The sequence below is a fragment of the Stegastes partitus genome, unplaced genomic scaffold, assembly GCF_000690725.1.
Source record: "Stegastes partitus isolate 25-593 unplaced genomic scaffold, Stegastes_partitus-1.0.2 Scaffold21, whole genome shotgun sequence".
Lineage (NCBI taxonomy): Eukaryota > Metazoa > Chordata > Actinopteri > Pomacentridae > Stegastes > Stegastes partitus.
In genome coordinates this window covers 1,646,664-1,674,189 of record NW_007577752.1, presented here as the reverse complement: position 1 = coordinate 1,674,189, position 27,526 = coordinate 1,646,664, and the positions used below count along the sequence as shown (strand labels likewise).

Here is a 27,526-nt window from a genome sequence, read left to right as displayed (position 1 = left end):
TCCCGCCACACCTCAGAAACTGCTCAGGAACAGTTCAAAGAACATGACACAGAGCCAGAGCCCAAAGCGTTGGACCAGGCTCTAAACGCCTCAGATCCCAATCCAGTCGAGAATCTACCACATGCATTGGAAATAGCTCAATCCACAGGGTCCAAACCCTGTAACCCACAGGACCCCAAGGACTCACTGCCAGTGTCCTGGTGCCAGACACCACACATCACCCCCAGAATATCCATGCCCAGACAGGTCAGATGTTTTACGCGGAGGGGACCTCCACAATATTAGGCTGGTGATGTTTATGTTGAGGCTGACTGTTGGATGTGATGTACATGCTTAGGCACAGATGCTTCATGCTTAATACTAACAGTGGCATTGCTAACATTCTGAGTAACTGCTTGTGAAGATGGGATGTTCACCAATATTTCAACATTTCAGAAAATATGAATCACTGTCTGAGCAACGAAGGTCTTAGTATAGCGATACAGATTAGAATGAGGACCAGTAAATCGCACCAAAAAAAACCCAAAAAACATTAGCACCAATTAATTGCTAACTTTGTGTTGTGGAAGGTGCCATCCCAGACATTCTCTTGGCTGAAGGTCTTTCCGTGTCTTCCCTGTGTTAGCTCACTGACTGACACTCAGTGTGTTATAGAAAGCAACTTAACCCTCATCCTAAAACACTTCTAAAAGGTGCTGCAGTGATTATATTCGCCTAATGATACTTCTTCTTCTTTTACTTACTTTGATTACTTACCTACTTTTGTAGCTGGCCAGGAGGTGACAGATCATCCTGCTACCTCTCACAATATTAAAAAATAACTTTATTTGTATAGCACTTTGTCAAAACAAAGTTACAAAATGTCTTACGGCTGTGTGACAACGTATGTTGTGTCAAGCACCTTCCAGTAAAATCAGTAATGACTGGTATTAGTGAAGTAACCTAATCGGTGTAAATACTAAAAGGCAATATATTTATAGTGACCCTACTGTCTTAATATGTAATCACCATTACTCATTAACCTTCAAAAACAAGGTTGGTACAAATGCAGTTTTTCACCCACTTTTAGGTTCCGTTACGGCAGTTCAATACATTTTGGTTTATCAATTATACCTCAGGCAGAACGTGGCATATTATACAAAGGTCAGCTGAAAGTAATGACAATGTCATTGTTTGCAGGTTTCATAAAGTGTTGGACAGATTTCAACAGATTTCAAAATAGACCAAAAAATATCAGTCTTATGGAGGCACTAAAGAAACATTCAGGGAACCATCAAAGTCAGTACAATGTACCTTCAGCAGTTGATATATTTTTATCTACAAAGTGGTAGACTGACAACCAGCACTAGCCACAGAACCAGCATCAGAACAGAGCAGATAATAGACACAGCAGATTTCTACTCCAACCCAGACCTTGACTTTGATGTGGAAAATCCTGCTCTCTTCAGACCGTCCAGCAGGATGTGTGCACATTTCTTTGGGTTTCATTTATTTTGTAATAACGTCAGTGTGTCAGTATGTTTACGCATCCACAGTGATCTAGTTAACAGCTCCTGGTTGTCCTTGTTTGGATTATATTCAGGGCGAACTGTTTGTACTCAGTACGTCAGGATATTTTATGATAACAGGATGTGGTGACGCATACAAACAGAAAGAAACAGTAAGAATATGACAACAACAACAGCTCCCTGGGTAAAGTGAGAGCACACTTGAATAGCCTACTTTGTGTCTGAAATAGGGGTCACTAAAAAAAGCAAAATGCGTCTACTTTCATACTCTAAAACAGAATACTTGAATAGTCCAGATATAATATGTGCATGTTGGGAAACTCATACCGCGGTGTCTACTGGCTTCAAATCATTTCTGAACCACAAAGATGACAAACACAGACACCAATCACCATCAGTACTTTTTTTTTTTTATTAAGAATTATACGTCCCCTTCCCTTAAATCAAGTGACAAATTACTTACTGAAAATCACCATCTGTTATTTCAGAGACAGAAGCTAAAGCACAGAGCTCCTGCAACTCACTAAGTCACACATCCGTGTTAAGAAACAGTCACCTGTGTGAAATGCCTGGCATTTAACTTATCACGCAGCTTTGGAACATGAGAGGAAAGTGTCATAATGAAACCAATCCAATTCTAATGGTTTTTCTTCCTCCCTTTTGCACCTTGCACGTCTTTCTGTAGCCAAAAATCTGTCTTAGCCTTTGGTGTCCATGATAGTTTCTTTGTGGAATGTTTTTTTTTTTTGTAAGTTTTTTTTTTTTTCCAAATGCTCTCTTCACATTTTCCTCAGAGCAGAACAGACTCAATTACAAAACCAGAGAGCACATTTCATTTCACAACCAAACCAAGTAGAGCAGCAGAAAAATCTCAGACTTCTTTGGTCTTGAAGGGGGAGGGAGACTGCAATGGGCACAGGTGCTGACAGAAATTTTAAAAAACGAATGTAAAAAAAAAAAAAATGTAGGCATGAAAAGCAATGGTTGATTCAAAAATAAACAAACATAAACAGCATTGCATTTTGACAGCAAAGAGTTAAAGGCTGCAGATGTGGACTGAACAGTACCAGGAACTGACACGGCACTCAGATCTGAGTCACACAAACACAAACACACACACACGCACAGACCATTTGTTTACTGAGAAACCTGCACGCTGAGTCAGCACTTTTTTTTTCATTTTCGTTATGGGAGACTCATAATAAAGTTCTAACAGGCTGAAGATCACCACATAGATTTCACAAAAAAAAATTATTCATTCCACTTTTCACCCAAACACACCGCCGAGAGATCAAACCCTCTTCCATCCCGATGAGGAATCTGTGTATCACAAACTGACAGTGGAACTTGCTTGAGGAGAAGCTTACAAAAACATTCCCTACACTTGTTGAGGTAATGCTTGTAACTGCAGCGCAGGGTCCACATAAACGTCGACGGGCGACACGACGCTAAAGATAGTCTCGTCTAAACCGCAGGTTGCCATGAAATTTTTTCTCTTGTTAAACCGGATGAGTAATGTTACTTGAGCGGCTCCTCTCGCTCAGGCGGAGAGACGTGGAACTCGAATTCTCATAGTCACTCAAATCCTATTAAGTGTGGAAAATTTTGCACTCTGAATGTGGAAATTTCTTAACGACGGGTAGAAAGTGGCACTTTATAATCGCAGCTGGAAAAACTATACGGTACATGGATTATTTTAAAGGAATAGTTTGACATTTGGAGAAAGTTAGATGAAAGAACAGTCACTTACAGCCAGCTGTTTAGTTGAGTCGAATACGTTATAAGTTAGAAGAGACTCAACACATAAAGAATCTCAAAAAGAAATGAACGACAGAATTCCATAACACCGAACATGGCAGTTGTATGACACATGCCACACCCGTCCCTTAAAACAACAAATCATCTACTTTATAACTGCTGCTCCTTCTACAATCACGTTGCTGCACTGATGCTATACATGTAGTTTTCTATGTGGCAGTGATCCTTAAAATTGCAGTTGTGGCTCTTATTGTATTTGGTTGGACAGGGATCTGGTCTTGTTAGCCCAAAAGAATAGCCCAGAGGCTTCACCAAGATGGCTGCCGGGTGGAGAGTTTTGCTCCAGAATGACTTTGGTTTAGCTTAGCATAAAAACTGGAAACACAGGGAAACAGCTAGTCTGGCTATGTCTAAAGCAAACTAAAGCGCTTCTAATCTTTAAAAAAAAAAACACAAGGTTTAAAAAAACCCACAAGGCCTTGTTTTGACGTAAAGCTGAAGTATCAGGCCAGAGAAGATGCGGATGTTGTTACAGCAGCTTTGGGCCTCAAGGTCCGCAGCATGGCTTTTAGCTTCACGTTGTTGGACGTTTGCTCTATTCGTGTCACTTCCAAGGCTGTCAGGCATTCTTTAACCGAGTTTGCACAAGCCCAGGTATTCCTAAATACGCAAATGTACACTAGGATTCGTAAATTTTGTCCATGTGAACCGTTTTGGATATTGGTCCAGATTTGTTTTTGCACAGGCAGTCCACACAACAACTATTCTACAAGTACAGTAGTGTGCATGCTTAGCAGTAGTGCTAAGTATGGAATACCTACATGTGACCCATTGGTTTTTTTGTAGATTAAACTAATAAAATAGAGCATTTTAAACTAGTGAGTGACAAGCCGAAAGTTGAGTTTTGTTAGCAGTAGCCAGACCAGCAGTTCCACCCTGTTTTCCCTCTTTGAGCTGCGCTAAGCTAACAATCTGTTAGCTGCACCTTCATATGTACACATGGTCAGACATGAGTGGTATTAGTCATTTCATCCAACTCATGGAAGAAAGCACAGATGTGTATTCCTTTATGTTACTATTTTATTAGTCTGTAGAATTGAGACGATCTGAAAAATCTGTACTCTTGTTCATTAGCTGTTTTCAAATGCTCGACCCAGAGTACATTAAACACAAAACTGCAGTAATGTAGAAGGAAGAATTTGGTCTTGTGTCTTCTACATGATTGAAGTTGACGTTCTGCCTCACACAACTACATGATCTGCTTCAACTCTCACACTTTCAAATAAAACATACAGAGAAACCTGCTGCTACATATAAAGACACGTATTTGTGGTTTATTTCCACCATGGAAAAGGGAATTGATCTGCACGGCGCTTGACTCGTTCCACTCGTTCACCCACACAACATAAACACTCCCACTGACTATGACCAAATAGTATATAAAAACGTGTGCAAACTTGTCTCAAGTCAGCTCATTCCAACAAGTCACCGTATAAAAACACAAGCCATACTACAGACAAATGGTCCACTTGAAAATATTCCACCAAAATGCTGCAGAGCCTTAAAGGCATGTACTGCTTTAAAAAATAAAAATAAAAAAAAAAGTAAGAAAATGAACTCAATAAACTGAATTACACATTATCAGTAAGACTTTGATGTGGTGCAAAGATACGACAGGCATTTGTGACTTGTAACAACTAACATGAAGTTCAAAGAAGTGAACACCTGAGCTAGATGAGCACTCAACAAGATGATGGTTAAATTCTACTTTAGTGTACAGTGCACTTGTTTGGCCAGAATGGTCTGATTAAAAAATTGACTGACTGATAATACCCAAAAAAGACTGAATTTAAAAAAAAAAAACACCTGGAATGTTTATTATAGGTTCTTAAATAACCAGAAAATAATGTGTTGTTCTCTAGGAATTTGGGTGTAACTGGAATCAATTCCTGGAGAAGCCAAAGTGCATGATGTTGGAGAGAAGGGGACATTTTCAAAACAGAACCCGTTTCATGGCTTTAATGTGTTACACTATAGAGCAATCACCTATAGATCCACTATGAATTTGAAACCTATACTCTTAAAGTTACAAACACCTTAAATTATGTAAAATAAACAATATGCTGTGACATTGCTTATGTGATGTGTATTTCAGAAATAAAAGATACAGTAGGTTCTTTAAAAAAAACAAAAAAACAACAGGAAATCGGACTTTGAATCCATCAAAGTGAAAGACTGACTGGCTTTAAACGTCTTTCCAGTAACTAACCCTTAATCCATCTGAAGTCTTTTCAAACTGAATAAAACGCCTCGATGAAAGAGTCAAGACTTGAATATTCCACTACATCTTCCTTTTCTTCGTTTGTTTTTTTTTTGTTTTTTGGCATCTTGACCCAGAAAGCAGTTTGGTGTCTTTACATACAGTCGTACATGCGCAGGGTGCGCTCCAGTTGCTGGACAACACGCTGGTAAAAGGCTATCTGCTCCCTGAGGTAGGCCTGCATCATGTCTTTGAAGTCCACCTCTCGCTGCTGATGGAAGTGGCTCATTTCTGCTTGGAGGGCAAACCCCACAGTCCGGCAGCGTTTCCTGATGCCGTCGGCCTCGTCCTGGTCCATCTTCCCTTCATCGCTCATCCGCTGGCTCTCCTTCACCTTGGCAAAGGCGCCTGAGTCGAAAGAGAAAAAAATTACACAAACATTTTGGTAAATTGTGTTATTGCACAAAAGGATGGGTAGAAGCCAAACACAACAGCAGAAGTTAGAGGTCCAGTACATCCAAATGACAACAGGTTCTCATTTACCTCTGTGGTATGCGGTAACAGGGATTTGTTTTGGCTTTACTTGCCCAGTTTCTGAGATATCAATCTGAGGTTTCTGCCTCCACCCAAATACAATGGAAAACATTGTTTATTTCTCATAGACAGCAGTAGCAAGCAGAAGGTAGCACGTTTAGCTTGTGTTCTGTTGTGTTAAAAACACTACATTAAAAAATCCAATTGCAGCGTGGTACTAAAACATTTTGCACCACTTCCACAAGACACCCCACACGGTCAGTCATTTCCACTGAGACTACTTTCTACCAAAACATAAGTGAGGGGATTATCCAGAAAAACACTGACTCTTGTTTGCTGGTAGATTCCTTTAAGAGGCCACATTGCACAAAATCCAGTACTAATTACTTACATACAGTATGTACACATGGTTCTGTGTGTGTAGGGACCCACAAAATGTAAAAAACAACCATTGCCTTGTTCTTTTCTTTATAGATTTAGAAAAAGTCTCTATGAACGAGTTGTTTAGGTTTACAGACAGTTGTAATCTCACGATTAACCATAAAGTATTTTAAGCTGCTATTGAAATACTCATTCTAGGACACATTTCAAGACGCCTTCCCTGTATTTGTGTGAAGGCATAAATCTAAAAGATAAACTTGGCAGATAAAACAAGACTTACTGCTTGTTAAATGTCACTTTTTAAAAATCGTTTTCTTAAGCTTACACTTTAATGTGTGCTCTCCCCACTTTTCATTGTCACTGCAAAGCTATAAAATGTGTCTGTGATTAAAAACAAAGAGAGAGAAAGAAAAATCATAAAACAAAAGTTGTGATAAAAGTTAAATAGTGTAAAAAAAAAAAAAAAAAAGTGTCTTATTGTTATTGCTCTTTGGGTGGGTCAGTATGATGTCATGTAAAAACCTGCTATTGTAATATTGTGCAAATATTACTGGAGACCAACTTTGTAACTTTCCCCCCTTGAATTTAAGTACTATAAACTCTACACTTCATAGGCAGAGCCGTGAACGCACCACACAATCACTTCTTGTTTCACTGCATACCAAACGTCTAGTTTCAGGATGACGAGGGCAAGTTGGAACCACTTTCACCCAGACTGTTATGAAGTCACTTCCTAAGTGCAGAACATGGCAGCCCAGTGGCATGTGGCCACGCTGCATTTCACACCAGATTAGTGAGTCCGTCTCAATCACATATAACCTGATCTTGAAACCAGGAAGCAGACACATTTTAGTCAAACGCTGTGCAGACAGTATAGCTACGAGGACGAGTTCGGGCAAGCAAGGTGTCGGGTCTTTAATCCACTCGCCGAAGCCTTATCCGTTAACTGTATCTGTGAGGTCATGCTACACCGCACTTCGTATGGAATTCCTGGCAGAAGTGTGGGAAAGCATGAACAGCTTCTTGCAGTCTATTCCAGCAGAGGAGGCGTGTGGACTTCAGTCTGCGGCGCTGACCTACATTCATGTATTCTGTTTTCCACATGAGAGGAGAATGTGCATCAAAAGATAGCATGTCTGTAGGACATAAAGCAGAGGCCCTCCTGAATGTGCGTATGTGTGACGGGAGAGGAATAATGCAAAATCTCATCACAAAGACAGCTTGACGTGCTCTTCCTCGCAGCTAAATGTGTTCTCTAACTTGATGCAAAACTAAATGCTATATGTTGGATACCAAAATGTGAGGCTCCTTTGATTTCTTCCCTTTAAAAAAAAAACAATTCCTCTCAACGTTTTGGTTCAGCTGATGCAAAATCTCATCAGAAAGCAGCTCCTGCTTGCAGCTAAATATGCTCTCTAAACTGACACAAAACCATTAAAGAGCAAAACGTCAGAATAGAAAATATTTTTTTTCTTACTACTCGACAAACAAATTCCTCTTTTACACTACAGGCTTTCTGCCTCTTTTTCCTTCCTTGAACAAATGCTTAATCACACAACCAGTAGTCTGGAAAGTCACTAGATTTGTTTATCTTGCCCAACCAGACCGGCTACCGCACGTTCACATGTGACAGATTAATAGGTGTGTGCAGGATATATATTAGTTCACCACAGGGATTAAAGAAGGGGGGGCTAAACAGCAAGGCAAGGCAGGGCGAGTAAATCAAAGGAAAGGAAAGGAAAGGAAAGGAAAGGAAAGGAAAGGAAAGGAAAGGAAAGGAAAGGAAAGGAAAGGAAAGGAAAGGAATGGAAAGGAAAGGAAAGGAAAATAGATTAGTATAGAATACAGGAGAGCTAAAAACACAACAAAACAGGGTTGTGCAAAATTCACCAGCTTATATTAAAGCTGTTTTAAGACATTTTTAATATGCCCAAATGCAATTTAATATGTGTTTCACAACCACACCAGCAAAAGTAATAAAGTACAATGGAAAGCTCCTGGGGACCATACAGCCTAGAATTCTTTGTTACCGTATCACACTTTCCAGTCTTCTCAGCAGCCTAAAATAACTACAAGTGCACTCAGAGAGCATATCCTCTGCCCATGTCAGTCCCCTATCTCACATTTTTAATGTAAGTGGTGTAAATCCAGCCCAAAAATGAATAAGGTTCTTCTTGTGCCCATGCTCCACCTCTCCACCAGGGTTTTATCAAATACGGCTTCGTAGATTTTGCATGATCTTGCTGTCAGAAGACAAACTGATCAGTCAGCTGATATCACCGGTAGATACTGGCAAAACTTAGATATATATAATGGTGTATATTATTTATGTTGTCCGGTATGAACCATATATAACCTGTTTATTTCTAAACAGAACATAATAGAGAAAAAGATGTTTGGGCTATGTGAGAAATGGGGTCATCACATGATTTGTCCAGCAGAGCGGCTCCAATGCTTTCAGCACTGTCTGCAGCACATGTAGCAGAGAACATATCACAGCTGAGTAGCCCAAGCTATGGAGTCTTCACAGTAAGTTGTTAAGTATGTAGTTTGTAAAATAAGATATACACCATCGCCCATAAAGTTGGAATGTTTTGGGGGTTTTTTTTTAGACACATTCCTCTTTTTATTTCTATTTATACACGTCAGTAATCACTTTGACCAGATGTAGATTCTGAGTCCCAGTTACCAGGTGGAACCAATTCTGACTTTGGGATCTGACTGAAGAGTGGGACGTCTTGCACATTGACACCATCAACAAGCTGGTGGACAGTATGCAACAATGTCGTAACGCATTGATCTGTGTCAGGGGTGGTCATACTCAATACTAGTGACTGAGGGACATTTGAAATTGTAATAATGGACATTCTAATGCATGAAATCCCTCAAATATGTGTTTCCTGTTAAATTGACCAAGGCTAAAAAAAAATTGAAACAAAACCCTTAATCCTATTGTTCAATACCCCCAATTTAGTTTAAGCCTGAACACACAGTTTGCAAAAGTTAATTGTGGTTACATTTTTACTGTGATATGTATTGTATGTATGTTGTGGTACCAATAAAGTTTTGAGAAGATATGCACTTTATCTATCAAGAATAAATCGCATTGTCACAACCATTTCATGAAAAGAGGTAAAAAAAATAAAAATAAAAAAAAAATTCTAACTTTATGGGCAACAGTGTATAAAGAATAGAAACTAATATACTAATTCAGATTTTTTTTCTAGATCCTAAAAGTTTTAATTGTCAATGGCCTCAAATATCCAGCATCTGTCGGGCTCTAGCAGACAAACAGCACTGATCACACTTCTGCCTCGGCCTTCGAGGAGGAATCAATCCTAATAATATAATTAATTAGCTTAATGGGCTCTGAATCCAGATAAGCAGGAGAAAGCAGATGGATGGATTTACCAATTAAAAATGATTACTTTGTGAAAGTCCACTTAAGTTTTTGCTAAAATCAGCACCTGCTTGCCACCATCACAAGCAGCAAAAGTACTTGCCACAGGTCTGATGGCACTGACTGAAATGGAGTCTCCTGCTCATATTATCACTTTTAGTTGGTGTTCAAACATATTTTCCAACAAATCGTGTGATTTTAGTCTTTTGAGATACACGGTCTAGTTTAGTAAAGCCTGCAGTATGTGTGAGAGAAAGAATGAGGACAGTTGAGATTAACTAGCACCAAACCCCTATGGACGACTGAACTCCCGACATCTGCTAAATTCTTCTTTCCCACCGCCTCCCTGGGCCCGAGGTCACTGCAAGGCAAATTCAGGAAGTTCACTTCTTCTCTAACTCGACATCTATCTGCTGTCTGTTTGTCCTAAACATAAATTCTGATGACGGAAATCCCTCTTTAAGACACTTGTATTTGCTTACAGCATGTGGCGGTTGTGTGCTTGTAGCTACTTATGTGTTAGTGCTGATGCCATTTGCCCAGTTCCTTATGTCTGAGTTCCTGTTAAGCAACGTCAGCGTTATTTTTTCTCCAGAGACTGCAGATTCTTTTAGGATCCAGACATTAACACACAGCAGTTTAACCTCAAGTGAGTCTAATTTTAACTCATTCTCAGCTGGGAGAGCAGTTTCCAGTCACAGTTCATTAAGTCATTCTTCTTGTTAAACCCTTCAGATGAGACATGATTAAAATGGAGCAGAGCCTCTTTAGCTGAGGCCGGTTTGTATAAATCTGCTGACAGCTGTAATGTAAATGCAGCTGACCAACATAACATAACACAAGCTGATACGAGAGCTACTTGTTTCAACTGTGTGACAACACAATATACCATAAGGCGATATGCAGCATTAATCAGTTTACTCAGGGCGCTAGTAATCCAAAAAAAAGGCTCACTTTTTTCATAGTAAAAATCTAACTTGCAGCATTAAAGCCCATGTAGGTGCTGTGAGCATTTTTTTCTCACAGTGTAATTAGCCTTTTTTTTTTTTTTCCTTCTGGCAGAAATAATTACACCTCCAAAACTGGGAAAGGTTTATTTACTTGGTAGAATAGCCGTCTCCTATTTCATTCCCTGGTCATGGAATAACCTTAAGATAACACTTCAGCTAAATGATTTGGTCTCCCTGAGAGAGTTTCACAATCTGATCGAAAAATGTGTAACGGAAGAGTCACTATCACCATTACTAAATTGGACTTTGTTGTACACATGTCTTTAATCCCTTGTTTGTTTTCATGTGCTTTACGTCGTGTAGTTGTCAGGCTCGAGTTTAGAATGTTTGATAGTGTTGTACTGATGTGCCTTTTTATTCTCAAGGGACCTCCTGGTTAAACATAAATATTTGTGATGAACTAAGATGACCTCCCCTTATTACAAATCTAGATGCACTTCCTCAGAAACTAAACTTTCCCTTCAGAAGATAAGTTGACTGCAATCTCAACTTCTAAAAAAAAAAAAAAAAACTTCTTCTTAATTCTCTGGAGGTGTATGTGTGAGCGTGTGTGTGAGGAGTGAAACAGTATGTGAAAGCACAGCCACTAGTGTGTAATGACTTCACTGCTGCAATGCAAACCACAAAACACACAACACCCATACTTTTCCTTGGAACTGGGCAAGATTTCTCTCTCTCCCGAAAGCAAAAGGAAAAAATATCTTGCAGGTGACGACACAACATTTTTAAATCCAATATAATGCGCTACGCTTGGCGACTGAAACGCTTTGTATGTCACTAGAATAAAGCCTGAGCTCAAACTGCACACGTCTGAAAGCTTGAAATGTTCAAACACTGACAAGAGAACAGGGAGTCATATTGCTTTTTAAGTCTGCCTAATCAGAGTGACTCATCAGTGTACAGTAAAATAAACCAATCTGGAAATTTGGTTCAGAAACTTCAAACACAGGAAGGACTAACGTGACTGAGTAAGATTAGTGGATGTTTTTATACACTGGACAGACTAGTAAACAGAACCATTTCTCAGCTGAGGACAAATGAGGCTTGTCGCCACAAAACACTGACCATTAGTAAAGGGCTTTGATAAAGAGAGAGAGAGAGAGAGAGAGAGAGAGAGAGAGAGCGTGTGTGTGTGTGTGTGTGTGTGTGTGTGTGTGTGTGTGTGTGTGTGTGTGTGTGGAGGGCGGCTGACGTCTGTGACAAGCACCGCAGTGAACCGATGAGCTATTTGTTCCTTGTTGATCTCTCAAACTTAAGTATGAAAACACTGAATAATGGGTTTTTTAAATACTACATCATATGTTGAAAGTTCATCCACTCAGTTTAGGAGTTTGGGACGACTCAAAGGGATGGTGGATGAACTAGTTAACAACCTAGAAGCAAGTGCGCATCATACTTTTTGTAACCTGCTGGGCCATTTACTCTCTCCTGACATTCTTTTTTCAGGACTGAACATCAGTACACCATGTATCAAATAAGTAGAACTAGAAACCTGACTATGACTTGAATAGAAACTCCTTGCCTGCATGTCGCATGAGCCCAAAATGTTTCTGTCTCAGATGGATTGGTAAAGAGTTTATATGATGGTGACCCCAATATTTTCTAGGTACTGCAGAGAATATACAAATATGAAATTCATCTTGTTTGCATTTGGGGGCATCCTAGCAACAGTTTTACAGCAACCTCCTATGTAATGGTGGTATATGGGAACAATGCTCTGTTGATTATTGTTGTAACACAAGTGACCATTGGGACAAGTTGGACTGAGTCGCAGCACCCAATTTAGATCAATTAACAGATACATGCATTACATTCAGGAAAGAGTGCAAGAGAGTCAGTGATGCAGAAGGAACCAACTTCCAGTTCGTTAACTTGCAACAAAGGGAGAGTATGTAATTCGAATCAAAAAAAAGTTTTTGTTGAATTCTGTGAATACCTCCTCACTATCAGCTAACTGTCTATTCTGTGTGCACATATTTAATTTTTTTTAATTTAGAGGAGGACCCACAGAACTCACATAGAAGTTACACACAGTCAGTGTAACTGATAACTGAACAATAAAGTTAACACAACTAGAGGAGAAACTGATTGTTCACTTTGTTAAGTTCAGTTAGATGTGAAGATTTGGAACAATCTCCAAGCTAACTATGACTATTACTGTTTGAGTCCATTTCATTAGGTACAGCAGTGAGCGAACATATCACCGCTGGGTTCAGCTCAGTAGTTCATTCAGTCGGTAACTAGTCCATACTCAGTTTAGTACAAACTGTAGTCCAGCTCACAGCCGAGTTATCAGATTTTGTTCTCTTTTAACAAGGAAGTAGGGTAGTTTTAAGTTCAAAGGTCACTGATTTTCAGAGAAACAAAATGCAAATGTAGTTTCATGTTAAAGCTTCCAGCTTTGAGCAGGTGTTACATCAGTGGGGTCAAAAATAAAGACCTTAGGCCCTTTTCAGGAACAGAATTCCAGTCTGAAGCAGGTCATTTTTCAGCATATAGAAAGTAGACTTAGAGGTTCTGATACAATAATTCAATAGCCTAAACCTTTTCAACCATTCAAAACAAGCTAATGGAAAAAAGGGCTTTGTGTTCTCTTCTGTACTACTCAGCCGTTACTGTGGTACTTCTCTTTAAGAGAGATGCGGAACAAATTCTGCCCTTCTCCATTCTACCATAGATACCAGTGTACCAACAACCAGCAAAGTGTTTGTTGTGTTTTGTAAGGTCATAAGAATCACAGCAGTTCTTTAACAACGTTGTGAATCACAGCTGACAACAGCACCGTTGGTTGCCAGCTGCTAAAAGCTACGGATTCAGTCAGAGGCTTGAACTTGACAAAAAAGTGAATTCCCTAATTGTTGTGTTTTAGTTTAAATTCACTGATTTCATTACAAATGTTGGCAGTTCTAAATGCTGACGTGACGAAGCCAGTGGTTGATGACGCCAAGTCAGACGAAGGTCGAAGCTTACATTTAAACTTGAGGGAGGAGAGAAGAGGAACAGGGAAAAAGAAAAAAAAAAACAGGAAAGGGACATCATGTGCAGAGGCCAAAAATATAGGGGAGACGGAAGTAAGAGAAGAGAAGAGAAGAGAAGAGAAGAGAAGAGAAGAGAAGAGAAGAGAAGAGAAGAGAAGAGAAGAGAAGAGAAGAGAAGAGAAGAGGAAAAACACAGCTTCAAGAATGCATGACAGGGTCAAAAGGACTCTACAATATCTGCCAGTGTTTAAAGTGGGCCTAAAAGCCTCGAGGATAGACAAACATGAATAAAACCCCACTGCTGACTAAGCTAACATTAATAGTGTTTACAGCAGCCAATCACATACACAGATAAAACAGAACTGGAGTTTGTGTCCTGAGCTGGAATGTGCTAACAACTGATTTTATCCACCACAGACATTTATCTTCAAATACAATTTTTTACTCTGAAAAGTGGCTACACGACACTGAAACAAACACCAAAATCCTCTGTTCTGACTTTTTAAAAAACAGAACCATCCAAGAACCTAGCGTGCACGGGGGAGTTATTGTCAGCAGAAACGTTTAATCTGTCACCGGCTAAGTTCCTCTTGATATGACTTTGTGCACACCCACCACTTTTTTTGGCCATGACTGCAACAGTTACACTCACAGAAATACGACATGGAGCTCCAAAGCTTGAATTGAAACTCTTAATTGAAGCCATGCGCAGAGATGTTCAACAGATGTTCTTCCTTTTAATGTGTAGAGAGAATCTGATCTTAAACTATGATATACTTCACGTTTACACGGATGGTGTTATAAATCCACACTTGTGTCTGACATCTTTGAAATCATGATGTATCTGTTTATTAAGAAGGACTAGCTCAGCTATGCTTCTTGAAAGAAAGCATAAGTCATTACTGCTAATAAGTCTTGTGTTTATCTCTCAGTGTTCGTCTGCAAAGCGATTTAATCCATCTCTTTTCAGCTCAGGTTTCCTATATTTGTATGAAAAAAGGGTGTTGTCACAGTGAAATCAAATGCTGGACTGCATGAAAATACTTGGGGTTTCCAGCTGCCACTTGGAACAAATGCACGGCCTTCTTATGAGTTTGCTTTGCAAACTCGGCCAGCCTCACAAAGTTCAGACATTAAAAACCAGTTTTGTCATCACATATCAAGCAAAACAAATGACCAGTGTTAACACAAACTGTGACATCATGACTTCCTTTGTATGTTTTTTTGTTTTTTTTTTATGATTCCTTTCCGATTTGTGAGACAAGTGTTGTGATGTTGTGTAATCCCTCCAGGCCTGAAGGCTTTCTGCTGTGTTTCTAACTGTGCCGTTAAATTAATTTATAATAGTGTCAGCTTTTTTCAGAATGGAGCAGATGTACGATTTCCTCTCTGTGTTTGCCCTGTAGCGTTTGTCGACTGAAAAAAATGGAAATGCCTTTCGAGAGGCTACACAAGTAAAAATGTGCAACATGCTCCTGCGGTGAAAGATGTTTGGTCGATCAGAATTTTAGGTGTCTTTGCCGACACAATGAATTAATCCGCGATGTGAACATTCTACCTCAACTTTTCTATTTTGCTGTTTTTGCTGATTGTCCAGGGATGCTCACACATCATCCTGACATAAGAAAAGACCCCAATGCACTGCGAACAGTGCTCTCCTCCGAGGGATGCTGTCTCCATGCCAACCACAAGCATAATGCTGGCGTTACCATGACAGCAGCTACAACTGGCAGACACCCAGAGGCTTTTTGAGAGTTATTTGTCAGGGGATCGAACAGATTACCAGATGGACGTAAAGAATGAAGCATTTTAACTAAACATTTCTGTATAAGAAAGACAAGGAAAGAATGCATTGATTTGGGGCTCATCAGCTGTACTTCTGCTGCACTGGAGGTAGAAGTATTATTAGCTTTATAGAGAGAGCCAAAACAACAATCAGTGAGCTAACTGGTGCATCTAATGCCAAAGAATGAGCTGATCAAACCATGAACAGATACAGATGGCAATGACTTTTATTTTCCATGTATTCATGACAATGCAAGCAAACACAGAATTAAGCTAACAAGCTATTGGTCCATTCATTTTTTGCTGTTAGGGGTCACTGGGTGGTGAAGCCTACCTCTGCATGCACTGAATGAGAGTCAACTGCAGGGATAAAATGTACAGACACACAAACCCAACAAGGTTTAACCCAATCTGCATGTCACACACCGAGGAGGAAACGGAGCCAAGACAAAGAGAGGACATACAAACTCCATACAGTAAGTTGCTAGCTTGTCAAGTTCAGGTAACTCAGAAGCCATGTCATACTTTACCGGTATCTTATTGTGCCTGCTGTCAGCAAATCAATCCAAGTTTTACATTTCCCCCCCCAGTGTGTCTTTCAATTGGTCAGTTCAAAATACTGTAAAGATGGTTGACTTTACCATGACTGTATAGCCCCTGGTTTAAAGGCTGTTAGAAACTGACTATTTTGCTCTTAAAAACCAAAGAGTTGCTGCTGTTCCCGCCCACTTCAGGAAGAACATGCTGTCTGCGTGTGTGATTGACAGTTGCAGCTGTCAATCAATTTGAGCTGGATGGCTATTGGTTAACCAGGTGTTACACTGCACCTGGGTTGAATTCTTACTTGCTTGTAAAGCTGGCAGGCAAATAGTTGTGGAAGGCTTGGGGAAAGAAGTAAGAAGTAAATGTCATATCAAGTTTTCATATCTCAACAGCTTTTATTTTACCCCTTAAAGTTCATAACAATCAAAGAACATAATAAAAACTGATTTTCACCCTATGTGACCTTTAAGGTTAAATATGGCACTACTGTATATTTAAGCTGCATGGTTTTTAAAGGCAACTGGGAGCATTCGAACAAGCTGAGAACACATCCTCTATGATATTATATTACAATTTGCTCTGGTTAGGAGTCCTTTTCTAAAATTAGACATTGAAACAAAAATTATAGTGTGATTTAGGCAAAAAATAGAAAACTAATGGCAGCAAGAGGCAGTGAACTACTAACCAGAACCCTGTACTACAAAGCAAGTTCAACATACCCAGAATATCTTTTCAGTATCTGGCTTCACTAAACCGAACAACCACAGTCGGGCTAAGCGGTCACATGAAGCCGCTGAACAACTCAGTGAGTGAACACTGAGACTCTGAATGTAACTATGAGCACATTCACATAAAACGGTCAGTATTGGTGCCAGATGACCAAACATGGACAGGTGCAGAGCCGCATATTTCTCATAAGAAGAACAAACTAGAATTCGAAACCAATATGAGGAGTTTAAAAATATAATACTGGCTAAAGGCAACACAGCTGCTGTAGCCAAAGAAGGCAAACTGTGTGAATGTGGAAGTTTATAGGCTTATCAATATCACTACCATATCATTAAGGCACAAGTAGACCTGACTATAATTACAATGGTGTATTCCATTAAATAAATATGTGGCTTACAAGCAGCCTATTTTTATGGCGTGTAAGACAGGTGTAGCCTCATTCTTTTAGCTGCACGACAGGGAGCAAGGATAGAGTTAAAAAAGAAATCAACACAGAAGTATAATTTAAACCGGCTGTGCAACCGGTTAAGCATGCAGCATGAGTTGACATGGTTCAGAGTTACACCTGAGGTTACCTCGCTAACCCCAAAACCTGCTTTGTAGTACAGGCCTCAGGTCTAGTATGAGTATCATACATGATTACAATCCTGCTTGATTGGCAAATCATGCCAACTGGATTGGTCCGTTCTCTGCTTGTCACAGGAGGAAAGCTGCCATTCTGTTTAGGTGAGCTAGTTCCAGGGTCCAGGTACGGTGCTTATTGACACTTGATGAAACTGAGCATGTTCGTATTTGTGACTGACTGCTGCAGTTAGGATCACAAACTGGACTCTTAATTAAATATGAGCATGTGCAGGTGAAGCATTACAAACATTACAAATCTGGCAGCACTGTGGGCATGATGGGTAACATGATGCTAAGACATCATATTGCATTGCATCCAAGGGCCAACCTGTGGGGGCAAATATGAAACCAACACAGATGTTGCAGTTCCACAAATGGCCACTTGAGGCTGGATTCAACAGTGAGTCATGCCCCACAGACCCCCATGTTAAAACGTCCAACTTAAGAGTAGAAATAAACATGTCAACAGCGTGGTACAAAAAACAACTTTGGTCTCTGTCGCTAATTTCCCATCTCATGACAACTGTAAAGGGGGGGAATTTTTCAATAACTTGCTCGTTAAATTTATTTTATGGTTCAAACTTGTGTACAAGTAAGTGCAAAGTGCAACCACTTTGAGTTACAGGTGGGTTCCATCACATTTCAGATCCTGGTCAAGGCACTGCCAAGGTGGCGATGACCAGAGCCACCACACTGCGCTTCAAAAACACTTCACTACCCCTTTTCCACCAAGAAGAACAAGGTGCTAGTTCATTGCTGGTGTGCCATTGCTAGGTTGGTTCAAATCTCACAACTCCTAAGAAACTGACTGCTTTTCTATTTGCAAGGAGCCAAGTTAGAGCCACGCCACTGCGTCACCGTAAAACATCAGTACATCACTGCATACATAGCCGTAGTCCATTTTCATTTTCTTGAGTTTATTGAGGGGTTGGTCAAGGCTCCGCTCATACCATATTTACCACATTCCATATTTACCTATTTAGTTTTTCAAAAATACAGCTACGCGCTCCACTGTTGTTTTAAAAAAATGCAGTTTCCGGGTTTTCACCAGTCTCGTTGGTCACGATAACCCTGCCCCCAGCACCTCACGTACTCGGTTCTTAGCTCTGGCCCAGCAAAGACTTGGTGCTTGCTAAGTACCAGTTTTGAGAACCTGGAGCTGGTCCTTAGGTGGTGGAAACACAAAGAACTGATGCTAAGTCAGGCTCTGGCGCCAAACTAGCACTGGAACCAGCTCGGTCAAAAAGGGGTACACAGCAAACCTATGTATAACATCACAGAGGATTTGTTCATCGTTATATACGGTCAATGGTTGAAGCCAGGTTCAGCTTGTTAATCAATGTGTGAACAGCCGTTGTAGCTCTGAACGTGGCTCTTTATTAGTTTGGTGTCGAAGAGGTGTTTAACTCCACCATAACTGAGGCCATAGCAGTGACCATGTTGTATTAGACTATACTGTGCACTGAAAGACAAACTGTGTTGATGTTTTTGTCCATTTTCAGTTACATATAAGGGTGGGACAGAATTTCAAATAATTGCATTAAACAGCTGCAGTGCTAGTCTTTTCCATACAGGCAAACTCCACTCCTACCTCACGTCTTTTCTGAGTCTAATGCGACTAAATGTGTGGTTCTTTGAGAGGAGGAGGGAGCAGTGCTGGTAAAAACAGCCCTCTAAGACATCTGTAATCTAGTTCAGTGTGAAACAACGCTGCGCTGGGCCAACACAGACAGGAATGCAGAAGCATGTGGATAGGCAGTGTGTGTAAAGACGAGGGCCCTGCCTTTGTCAGGATTTATGAGTAAGCAAACGGGAGAGAGAAAACGTTTGCTCTCCATAGCCACCACAGTCAGCTAAGGGCACTGTAGCCAGCCAAATTACATACAATCAGTGTTCCAAAGGTGCCATAACTAGGCCACTGCATGCTCCTAAAAACCAAGTCTGACTTCACAGATTACAGTTTTTGTACCTGCTGACAATGCTGTATTTGTTCTTGTATTGTTACCAGCGTATGGAATGTTAATTTGCAACATGTTGGCACACACATTTCCTTAGAACTGGAAAACAAAATATCTTTTCCTTCAAAATGATAGAGCCAGCATGTGGTTTTGTAATGCGTTGCCATATGGAGGACAACTAATCTCTTGTCCATATTAAAAGTCTGGCTGGTGTGCTGGAGGCATCCCTGGGGAGTTGGTTCATTCTCAAACTGAATAATGCTCTGCTCTGGTGTGGATCACAGTAGGTTTTATCCTAAATGTGCAGCTGCTAAATGACAGAAAAGACAGGAACTCTATTTTCTACACTTTAAAACAACCTAAATGTCTCGTCGAAAGAGAATAGCTGAAGTCTGGTTTGGTTTTAAAGTAAATGTGGCTTTGCTCTCTTCAACATGTCGTGCTCTGGAAACAGGTGATGCAGATCCAGACCTCACGCAGAGCCGAGCCTCAGATCTCATCTTACGCAACACGTGATCACACTGGATTGGACTGATACCCACACTGCGGGCAGATTGGTTTCACTCTATTGTGTCGCCTTTTGTAAGCTTCAAGAGGTGGTTTTTGTCTCAGATTAGTGCCATGACTGTTGCCAGGTACAAAATCTACAGAGCACAATCTACTTTTCTCTCACCAATACCAGATGCAGATGGAGTCGATGCATTCTTACTTCCAGGGAACTCACATCTAATATATAAGACCTGATTAACACCAGACCGGCAGAGCTCAGTTTGTGATTATGTGAAATAAATCAAAGGAAGTACAAACGCTCAACAGGAGATAGCACAGACAATTTCGGAGATCAGGATTACCACGAAACAGTTGTATCTGGCAGTGCAAATGCCTCAGAGGGCCCTTGATTCTATAACAATGCAATGTCATTAAGCCTTCAAAATCAAGTCGTTCAGTTGTATTCAAATGAGATCACTGTCTAAGCATGATGGTGGCAGAGGCTCAAACTGCATTGTCAGGAGTTGAAGCATCTGCATCGGAATTGATTCACTTTTATACTGACAAAAACAAGGGAAACTGTCCAGGAAGAGTGTACCTGATATGGATGTCTGTGGTGGAAACAGGTGAGTAATACTAGTGAGGAGGATAACAAAAGAGGGATGGATTATTTATCGCAGACAGAATCCCTCATTGAGCAATAGCAGAGATTAGAAGAGAAAACTTGTTGAGTAAAAGCTAAAACTAAGAAACTGGAGCAGAGAGACAAATGGAGCACACCCTAACGTCTTTCTGACACTGCCCAAAACCTTCTTCTTCCTGGACACATTTTATGACAGCAGCATGAAGTGTGGCTCTCCACCAACCACATCTTAAAGCCAGTTAACATTCCTGTAGTTCACATGCTCACTGGAATCACAGTTAGAAATCAGCTCCCGTAGACCTCAGTGAAGTCAGGCAGGAAAGAAGCAATAAGGAGTTGAAGAGGAGGAGGAGTGCACAGGAAAAGGTCGACCTCAGTTCTATGTGTTCTGAGTGTTGCCACAGCTGTATCTGGTTCAGCAGAACACAAGTCACATCAAGGGGAGTTATGTGGACCGGCAGGGAAGACTCAGCAGAGGGAAAAGATCTCCGGCTGAACAAAAACACAATGCACTGCAAAAAGTCCTCATGTACTGTATTTGTTGTCTCTTGGCTCGGGGTGGCACTGTTTTAATTTGACAATGCTCTTGCCAATGCAATGCCTGAGTTTTGGCAGATTCCCCCATCGTGCTTTCAGTATTCCACTTTGAAGAATTCATTTTCATTCAAAAGAATAAGCCAAATTTCTCAAATGCTAAATGATAGCTAAAAACAGCTTTGCCTACCTAAAATAGTCAATCAGGCCACGAGGCACTGTGTGCCAACTGTCAGCCGCAAATGAGAAAGTGAATGCCAAGAGCGGCAGCTTATTATTCAAAGCATACTCTTGGCAAGTGTAGAGATAAGAGTAAAACTAAGCTGCAAAACAAAAATATGTGGACAAATAGAAAACTGTTAGGGCTGTGTTGTTTAGGTCAATTGGTGATCAATATGGTAAACATCCAGCCAAATTCTGATTGGTCATATAATCACCTCTGGTATTTTTATAAGGAGAAAAGTACTATATCAGCAGCCTTCCAGGACTGATTCTTTATTTTTGGAGGCAGAAGAGACAACTTGCATTATTTTACTACTTCATACCCCTCAAACCTATTGGTTTAGTTAGAATCAGCTCCAAAATAATAGACAAGACAACAAGGGGGTCATCGCTGCGGCTGCATTTTCTTGAAACAGATGGTCAAAAAAAATCGAGTGCAAACTTTGCAAATAGCTGGTTGCATATCACCCATCGCTGAGTAGACTGTGGCTGATTTAGTTAATGAAGAGAGATTGTGCAGATTGTTTTTCACTACAACCAATCAACTGGTTTAATAGTAGTTAAGATTTCAGTTGAATATGTCTTTAGTTGACTACAGCCCTATAAAGTATGTTATGAGCAAACGCCACAAGATAAGAAGCTTAATAAGCTTGAGGTCAGCTGCTCACTCCTCCCACGGTTCTCAAAAATATTAGATGTTTGCAAACCATCACTAATCTAATCTGTTTAATGGCATGTCCTTGTCTCTACAGCACAAGTTTGTTTTTTGTTTTTTTACACAACAACAGACCTGATGAACTTATGTTAAAGATGACTCTGCAAAACAAGGTATTCTGAAAATGGTTGTAATGTTTTCTCATCACTGAAAAGTAAGAAACAAAAGGCAGTACAAGTTAACACAAGCATAAGAGAGAGTAGGCATAAAGCCAGAAAACTGACTCAGTAATGGTGGTTACAACAGAGCTGTATAGCTAAACAATAGCCACCATAGGTTTGGCTGTTTAAACAGTTCTTAGCCAGATCGGCTTAAAGTGTTACGTTGAAGAGTCTGTTTATCAAAAATCATTTTATACTTAACCCCTTACAGTAGATAAGTCTTTTCAGTTTAATGTGTCCCAACTTTGAGCTTTTCACCTTAATATATTGGAGCTAAATGGAATTTTCCTCTGCAGTGTTTCTAGCATTTAAAAAAGTATTTTTTCACAGTCCTGAAAACATCTGCATGTGACACCAACAGGATTGAATAGAATTCATTTCGTTTTGGTGTTATCTGGGTGGACTGACCCTTTAATTTAATTCGGATGGCAGCGGTTTTCTCATTAATTCCTGGGCGGGGTTATTAAATGTAACAAGCTGCATTGTATCACCAACGACCTCTGTGATAATGAGCACCAGCTGTTTGAAGAAGATAATAACATTTAGCAGCAGCATTACTCCTTCCTCACTGGTAGCAGCCCTCTTCCTTCCTGCTGAACTAACCCCGATCAGCTGATACCTTGGTAGAGAGCTGACACAGATTGCTGATGTACCAGTTCCTTCTGGCCTGAAAATCTAACACAGTTAACTGAAGAGCCCAGTGCATACTAGAACTAATATTTGGTCAAAGTATTATGAAAAAAAACCCACAAAAACTGGTCATCCTAAACACAGCTGTAACATATTCAAATAGGAGTGGTGCAGTTGCAGGACAAGGATGTGTTTTATGATGTCAGGTCAGTTAAGTTACTCATTAAACACGTTTATGCGAAGCAGACAGCATCAGTTGTCAAAACTAGTGCAAAGGACAAGATGTACTTTGCATTCTCAGCAGAGGCAATGACGATATGTTTGGAGTAAATGTGAATTAATAAAATGGGTCAAACGGGTAATGAGCAATAACATCAAGTAGGGGTCGTTCAGTATAAGTTTTTTTAAGAGCCAATGCAGTTATCAAGTTAATCAAGGAAATTGAAAACCGATTTTAGGAGCAGATACATTTGCAATAAAAATTAAAATTCAATTTAGAATACCACAAACTGCATCACAACACTTTGTTAAAATGTTTTGATTTACTGATATTTTACATATGTTTGATTATAAGAGGTCGCCGGTTCATGTCCCGGTGAGGACACCCAAGATCTTTGTGCGTGGAGTTTGCATGTTCTCCCCGTGCAGCGTGGATTCTCTCCGGGTTCTCCGGCTTGAGGTTAATTGGTGATTCTAAATTGTCTGTAGGTGTGAATGGGAGTGTGCTTGGTTGTCTGTCTCTAAATGTAGTCCTGCAATAGACTGGTGACCTGTCCAGGGTGTCCCCTGCCTTCTTATGTTATGCCTGTGTTCGGACAGGCCTATTGGTTTGTGTACACATCTGGATACAACATTTGTATGCTTCAACCACCTTTGAGGATAGTAAGCCTTGTGAGTCTCTGGCACAATTAATTTGGGAGGTCGGGGGCTGAAAAGTTTGGGATTCCCTGCGATAATCAGCCAGGCCAATAATCTGTCAAGCATCACAACTTAACATATCTACTTGACACGTGAATTCCCCCTGATTGGATTTAAAACCACAGGACTGGCCAACATACCAGGAAGGCCAATGGTCACACTGGTTGAGGCAACCTGATAACATCAGTCTCTTATTGAGACTGCTCAGTCCAAACAGCACAACCTACCAGTGATGCTCAAGTGTCCTTCTCACATCACCGCTGCTGGTTGTAACATCACACCACAACAAAACTCTGGCCTATTTGTATCATCAAATTTTGAACAGAACAAAGAAGAATTTAAAGGTTCACTTTCACAACAACAGACAAACCAGTTCTAAACATACTATTAGTGGTTACTAGCTGCATCACAGGATAGGCACAAAGTGGATTTATTTTTAGTCTGTGATGACAGCCGATGCTTACCTTGTGTCGTGTCAGTACTATTAAGGTTTTTCAGTGTAATATGCTTCAGAAATATGGAATATTTCATCAGTGGTATGAATTTCTATTAGAATATGCAACTGTGTACATCTATATCTTCAATTATTTTGTAATTTACTTTAAAGTACAATAAGAAATTTTGCGTTTTTGTCCTTTGGAGGGGAAAAAAGAGCTAAAAGCAGAAAATATTGGCATTTTAGTCTGGATAATGACTATCACAACCGTTGCAGATGAAGTGTCTATCGATCAACTAATTTATAGATTGACAAATCGTGTTAGGTGATGAGAAACCCATTTGCACAGCTGTCAAAGCAAATCAACATGACAGCATGTGGGAGCGACCTAATATACATCCCCGAGCAACACATAAAACACACATAGTAAACACAGTAACAGTATAATTAATTCTGGGGTTCACATGGTGTATGGAGCATTTGTGTGAGTGTGTTGAGGGGAGGGGGGAGATGCTGGAGGCAAAACCTGACCTGAGCTGTCATCCATAACAAAATAAACTGCACAGATTGAGTAACAAAACATGATTGAAGTCCCCCAGCTTATCTTGTTCCTCTTAGTGGACATTGTATATTATTGTGAACTGTTACAAAAGCTTTTAAAACACTTCTCCATTGTAGATGATGCAGGACTTCCTCATACTGAATTTCACTTGCAATAAAGTTGTTTAGGTTAAATAATAATCTGCTAGAACCTTGAAGATTCTTCTCCCTTCGATGCAGCCATACCCTGTCATAAATTCTTAATGGCGTGACATAAAAAGCTCATTATGTGGCCTAGTGGCTGGAGAAACTAAGTTATTATTTTGTCATTTTGAATTAAGGGCTGGCTTTAGACATTTAACTCAAATAAGCTAAAGGAATGAAAAACAGTTGGGATTGTGTGGATACATCCAACCATCTGTGTTGATTATAGGCGCAATTATCTGCTTTTTATTTAGTTGTTGCTTCTCTTTAACAGCATGAATACGGACATCAGAAAAATCTCATACGCACTGTCACTGCTCAAGGATAAGCTCACCTTTCTGTAGATGAATGATGTCAGGGAAGTTGGCGAGCAGGCCTTGGTAGAGCGACAACTTATCCAGCATATGGAAGAGGTCATACTTAGGCTGGTCTGCAAACATCTCTCCAATGTTCTCGTAGGTGCGGCCTGTATGGGAGATGGCATTGTTGAGGGTATCTGACCTATGGGGAGGGTCCAGCATGAAAGCCTGGCTGATGGACTGGAAGGCGTTTCCCAGCCGCTGGAACTCCTTCCTGAATCCACCCAGGTGTTTACGCACCAGCTCTGAGGCAACGTGTGTGAGCTGCATCACGCTGTCGTCCATTTTCTTCGCAAAGGCCTTGAAGTTGTCGACCCGCTCCTCAACGTCCTGAAGGTCCTGGTGTTCGTTGGGGATTTGGAGTGTCAGCATGAAATGTGCGCCCACCATCTCGTCCTTCTCTGCCCGTCTCTTGCCCAGTTTCCACTGCTTGTCGTCGGCACACATCAGAAAGTGCTCAAAGCCTTCATACTGGGAGAGGACTGGGTGACTGGTCATGTGGTTCATCCACAGTATCAGTCGCCTCTTGCGCTTCTCGATGAAGTCTTCCTCAAACCGCCCCGTGGCCTGCTTCTCAGGCAGGTGGGGAACAGAGATCACAGTGAACTTGTGCAGTAAACGGTTGTACAGCCAGTCAAAGTGTTTGTAGCGTCTGTAGACGGGACGCCCCGTGTGGCTCGGCGTGACCCGGTATGAAATGTAGGTCTTGATACCCTTGAACTTTGTCTGTTTGGTGGGGTCTTCAATGGAGCAGGAGAAAGGCTGTGGGTTGTCTTTCCACTGGGGCCCCTGGGGACCCATCTCAATGGTGTAGGACTCAGCTATCTTTGCCATCATGGGGACGTCACCGAGCACAAACGCCTCCACCCCTGAGCGGACAAAGCTGGAAAATCTGTTCAAGTTTCTGCCCACCATGCTGCCCTTCCTGGAGCTGGAGATGCTGTCCTGTCCGGATGGTGTCTTGGCCCGATAGTGCACATTGGGGTTGTTGGACAGCGGGCTCTGATGGGCATGTCCATTGGCTCCGGGGCTCCTAGCATGATCAGAATCATCCACCACGGTGGACCTGTCATCCCAGTCGTCCCAATCGTCATCGTCGTCGTAATAGTAATTTGGCGGAAAAGGGGTGTTTGGGGTGGACGGGCGGAAGGAGGAGTCATTTCCTAAAGAGCCTGCCGGGCTGATGGAGCAGTCGGTCACGTTAGAGTTGGAGCGAGTGCGAATAATTTCCACATAGGATGCAGGGAAGAGACCCTTCTCCCCTCGACTGTTCACCCCCTGAAACCAGCCGTCCACTGAGTTCTCATCAAAGATCACCAGAACCTCGTTCTCCTGGATGCTGATCTCCTCTTTGTTTTCACTTACAAAAGTGTAGATGGCTTTGGCTTTCACTGACATCTTGATACTCCAGCGGGTCCTAAACCAAAAAACTCTACATGCACATAGTGCCTAGATTAAACTGATGCTACTGTCTCGGTGCATGCTGTATTGGAAACATTGGACACAAGCTCACTGTAATATTTAAACTCATCTCAAATTACATGGCAGCTGTTGGATCAGGTGTGCAACAGCACAAGATGACCTTTGTAAACTGAATGATCGGACACTTACACAGAAGATGTCAAAAGTTACATAAAACGGTTACTTCTATCCACAAAGAAAATGTCTGTTGTCAGGCCATTGAGGCTGCTGATCTAGTATTGTCTTCTACCTAAAGGTCGAACAATAACTTCAGGCTGTTAAGGCTCTCTGAAAAGATAAATCCCTCATAGCAGAAAGACTCTCTACCTCGTTTCGCATCACAAACACAACAGGTTCAAAACCAAAACTGTTTTCACCAAAGATCGTCTCCAAAAGCACCGACGGTCGTTTTAATCCTCTGAAACCGGACTGCAACCTCGCGTCTTCCACTTAGCGAACACTTGTTTCTCATTACGGAGCCTAAAAATGATCCTTGATGAAACTATTCCCAAGATAAAGTGGTCCGGCGAGAAGAAAAACAGAGGGATGAGTAATGGTATCCCTGTACATTTTGAGCCTGCACCGCATTCCCTCAGACTGAAACTTGCTGCGTTTTCCTTGTAAACAGGTTCCTGCGCATCTTCGGTCGATCCTTCGGGTTTCACAAAAAGCAGAACAAACAACCAAAACAATCCTGTGCTCCGGCGTATCAACACGCAGCGCGGGCCCCGGCTACTTCTTGGAGT

At 40.9% G+C, this 27,526-nt stretch overlaps 1 protein-coding gene across 1 annotated transcript; it reads right to left on the bottom strand.

Moving 5' to 3' along the window:
* Positions 1-1,896: 1,896 nt before the first annotated feature.
* Positions 1,897-27,526, bottom strand: snx33 (sorting nexin 33). The gene is made up of 2 exons (XM_008294672.1): positions 25,295-27,526; positions 1,897-5,934 (listed from the first exon to the last, which is right to left on the bottom strand). Exons 1-2 carry the CDS (start codon positions 26,715-26,717, stop codon positions 5,681-5,683), a joined length of 1,677 nt encoding a protein of 558 aa, XP_008292894.1. The 5' UTR covers positions 26,718-27,526; the 3' UTR covers positions 1,897-5,680.

Bases quoted from the DNA above. Each gene is read 5' to 3' on its own strand.
- snx33 (XM_008294672.1), bottom strand. From the start codon at position 26,717: ATGTCAGTGAAAGCCAAAGCCATCTACACTTTTGTAAGTGAAAACAAA. The intron at 5,935-25,294 runs GTGAGCTTATCC...CTTTCGACTCAG, and splicing joins CATCATTCATCTACAGAAAG to GCGCCTTTGCCAAGGTGAAG.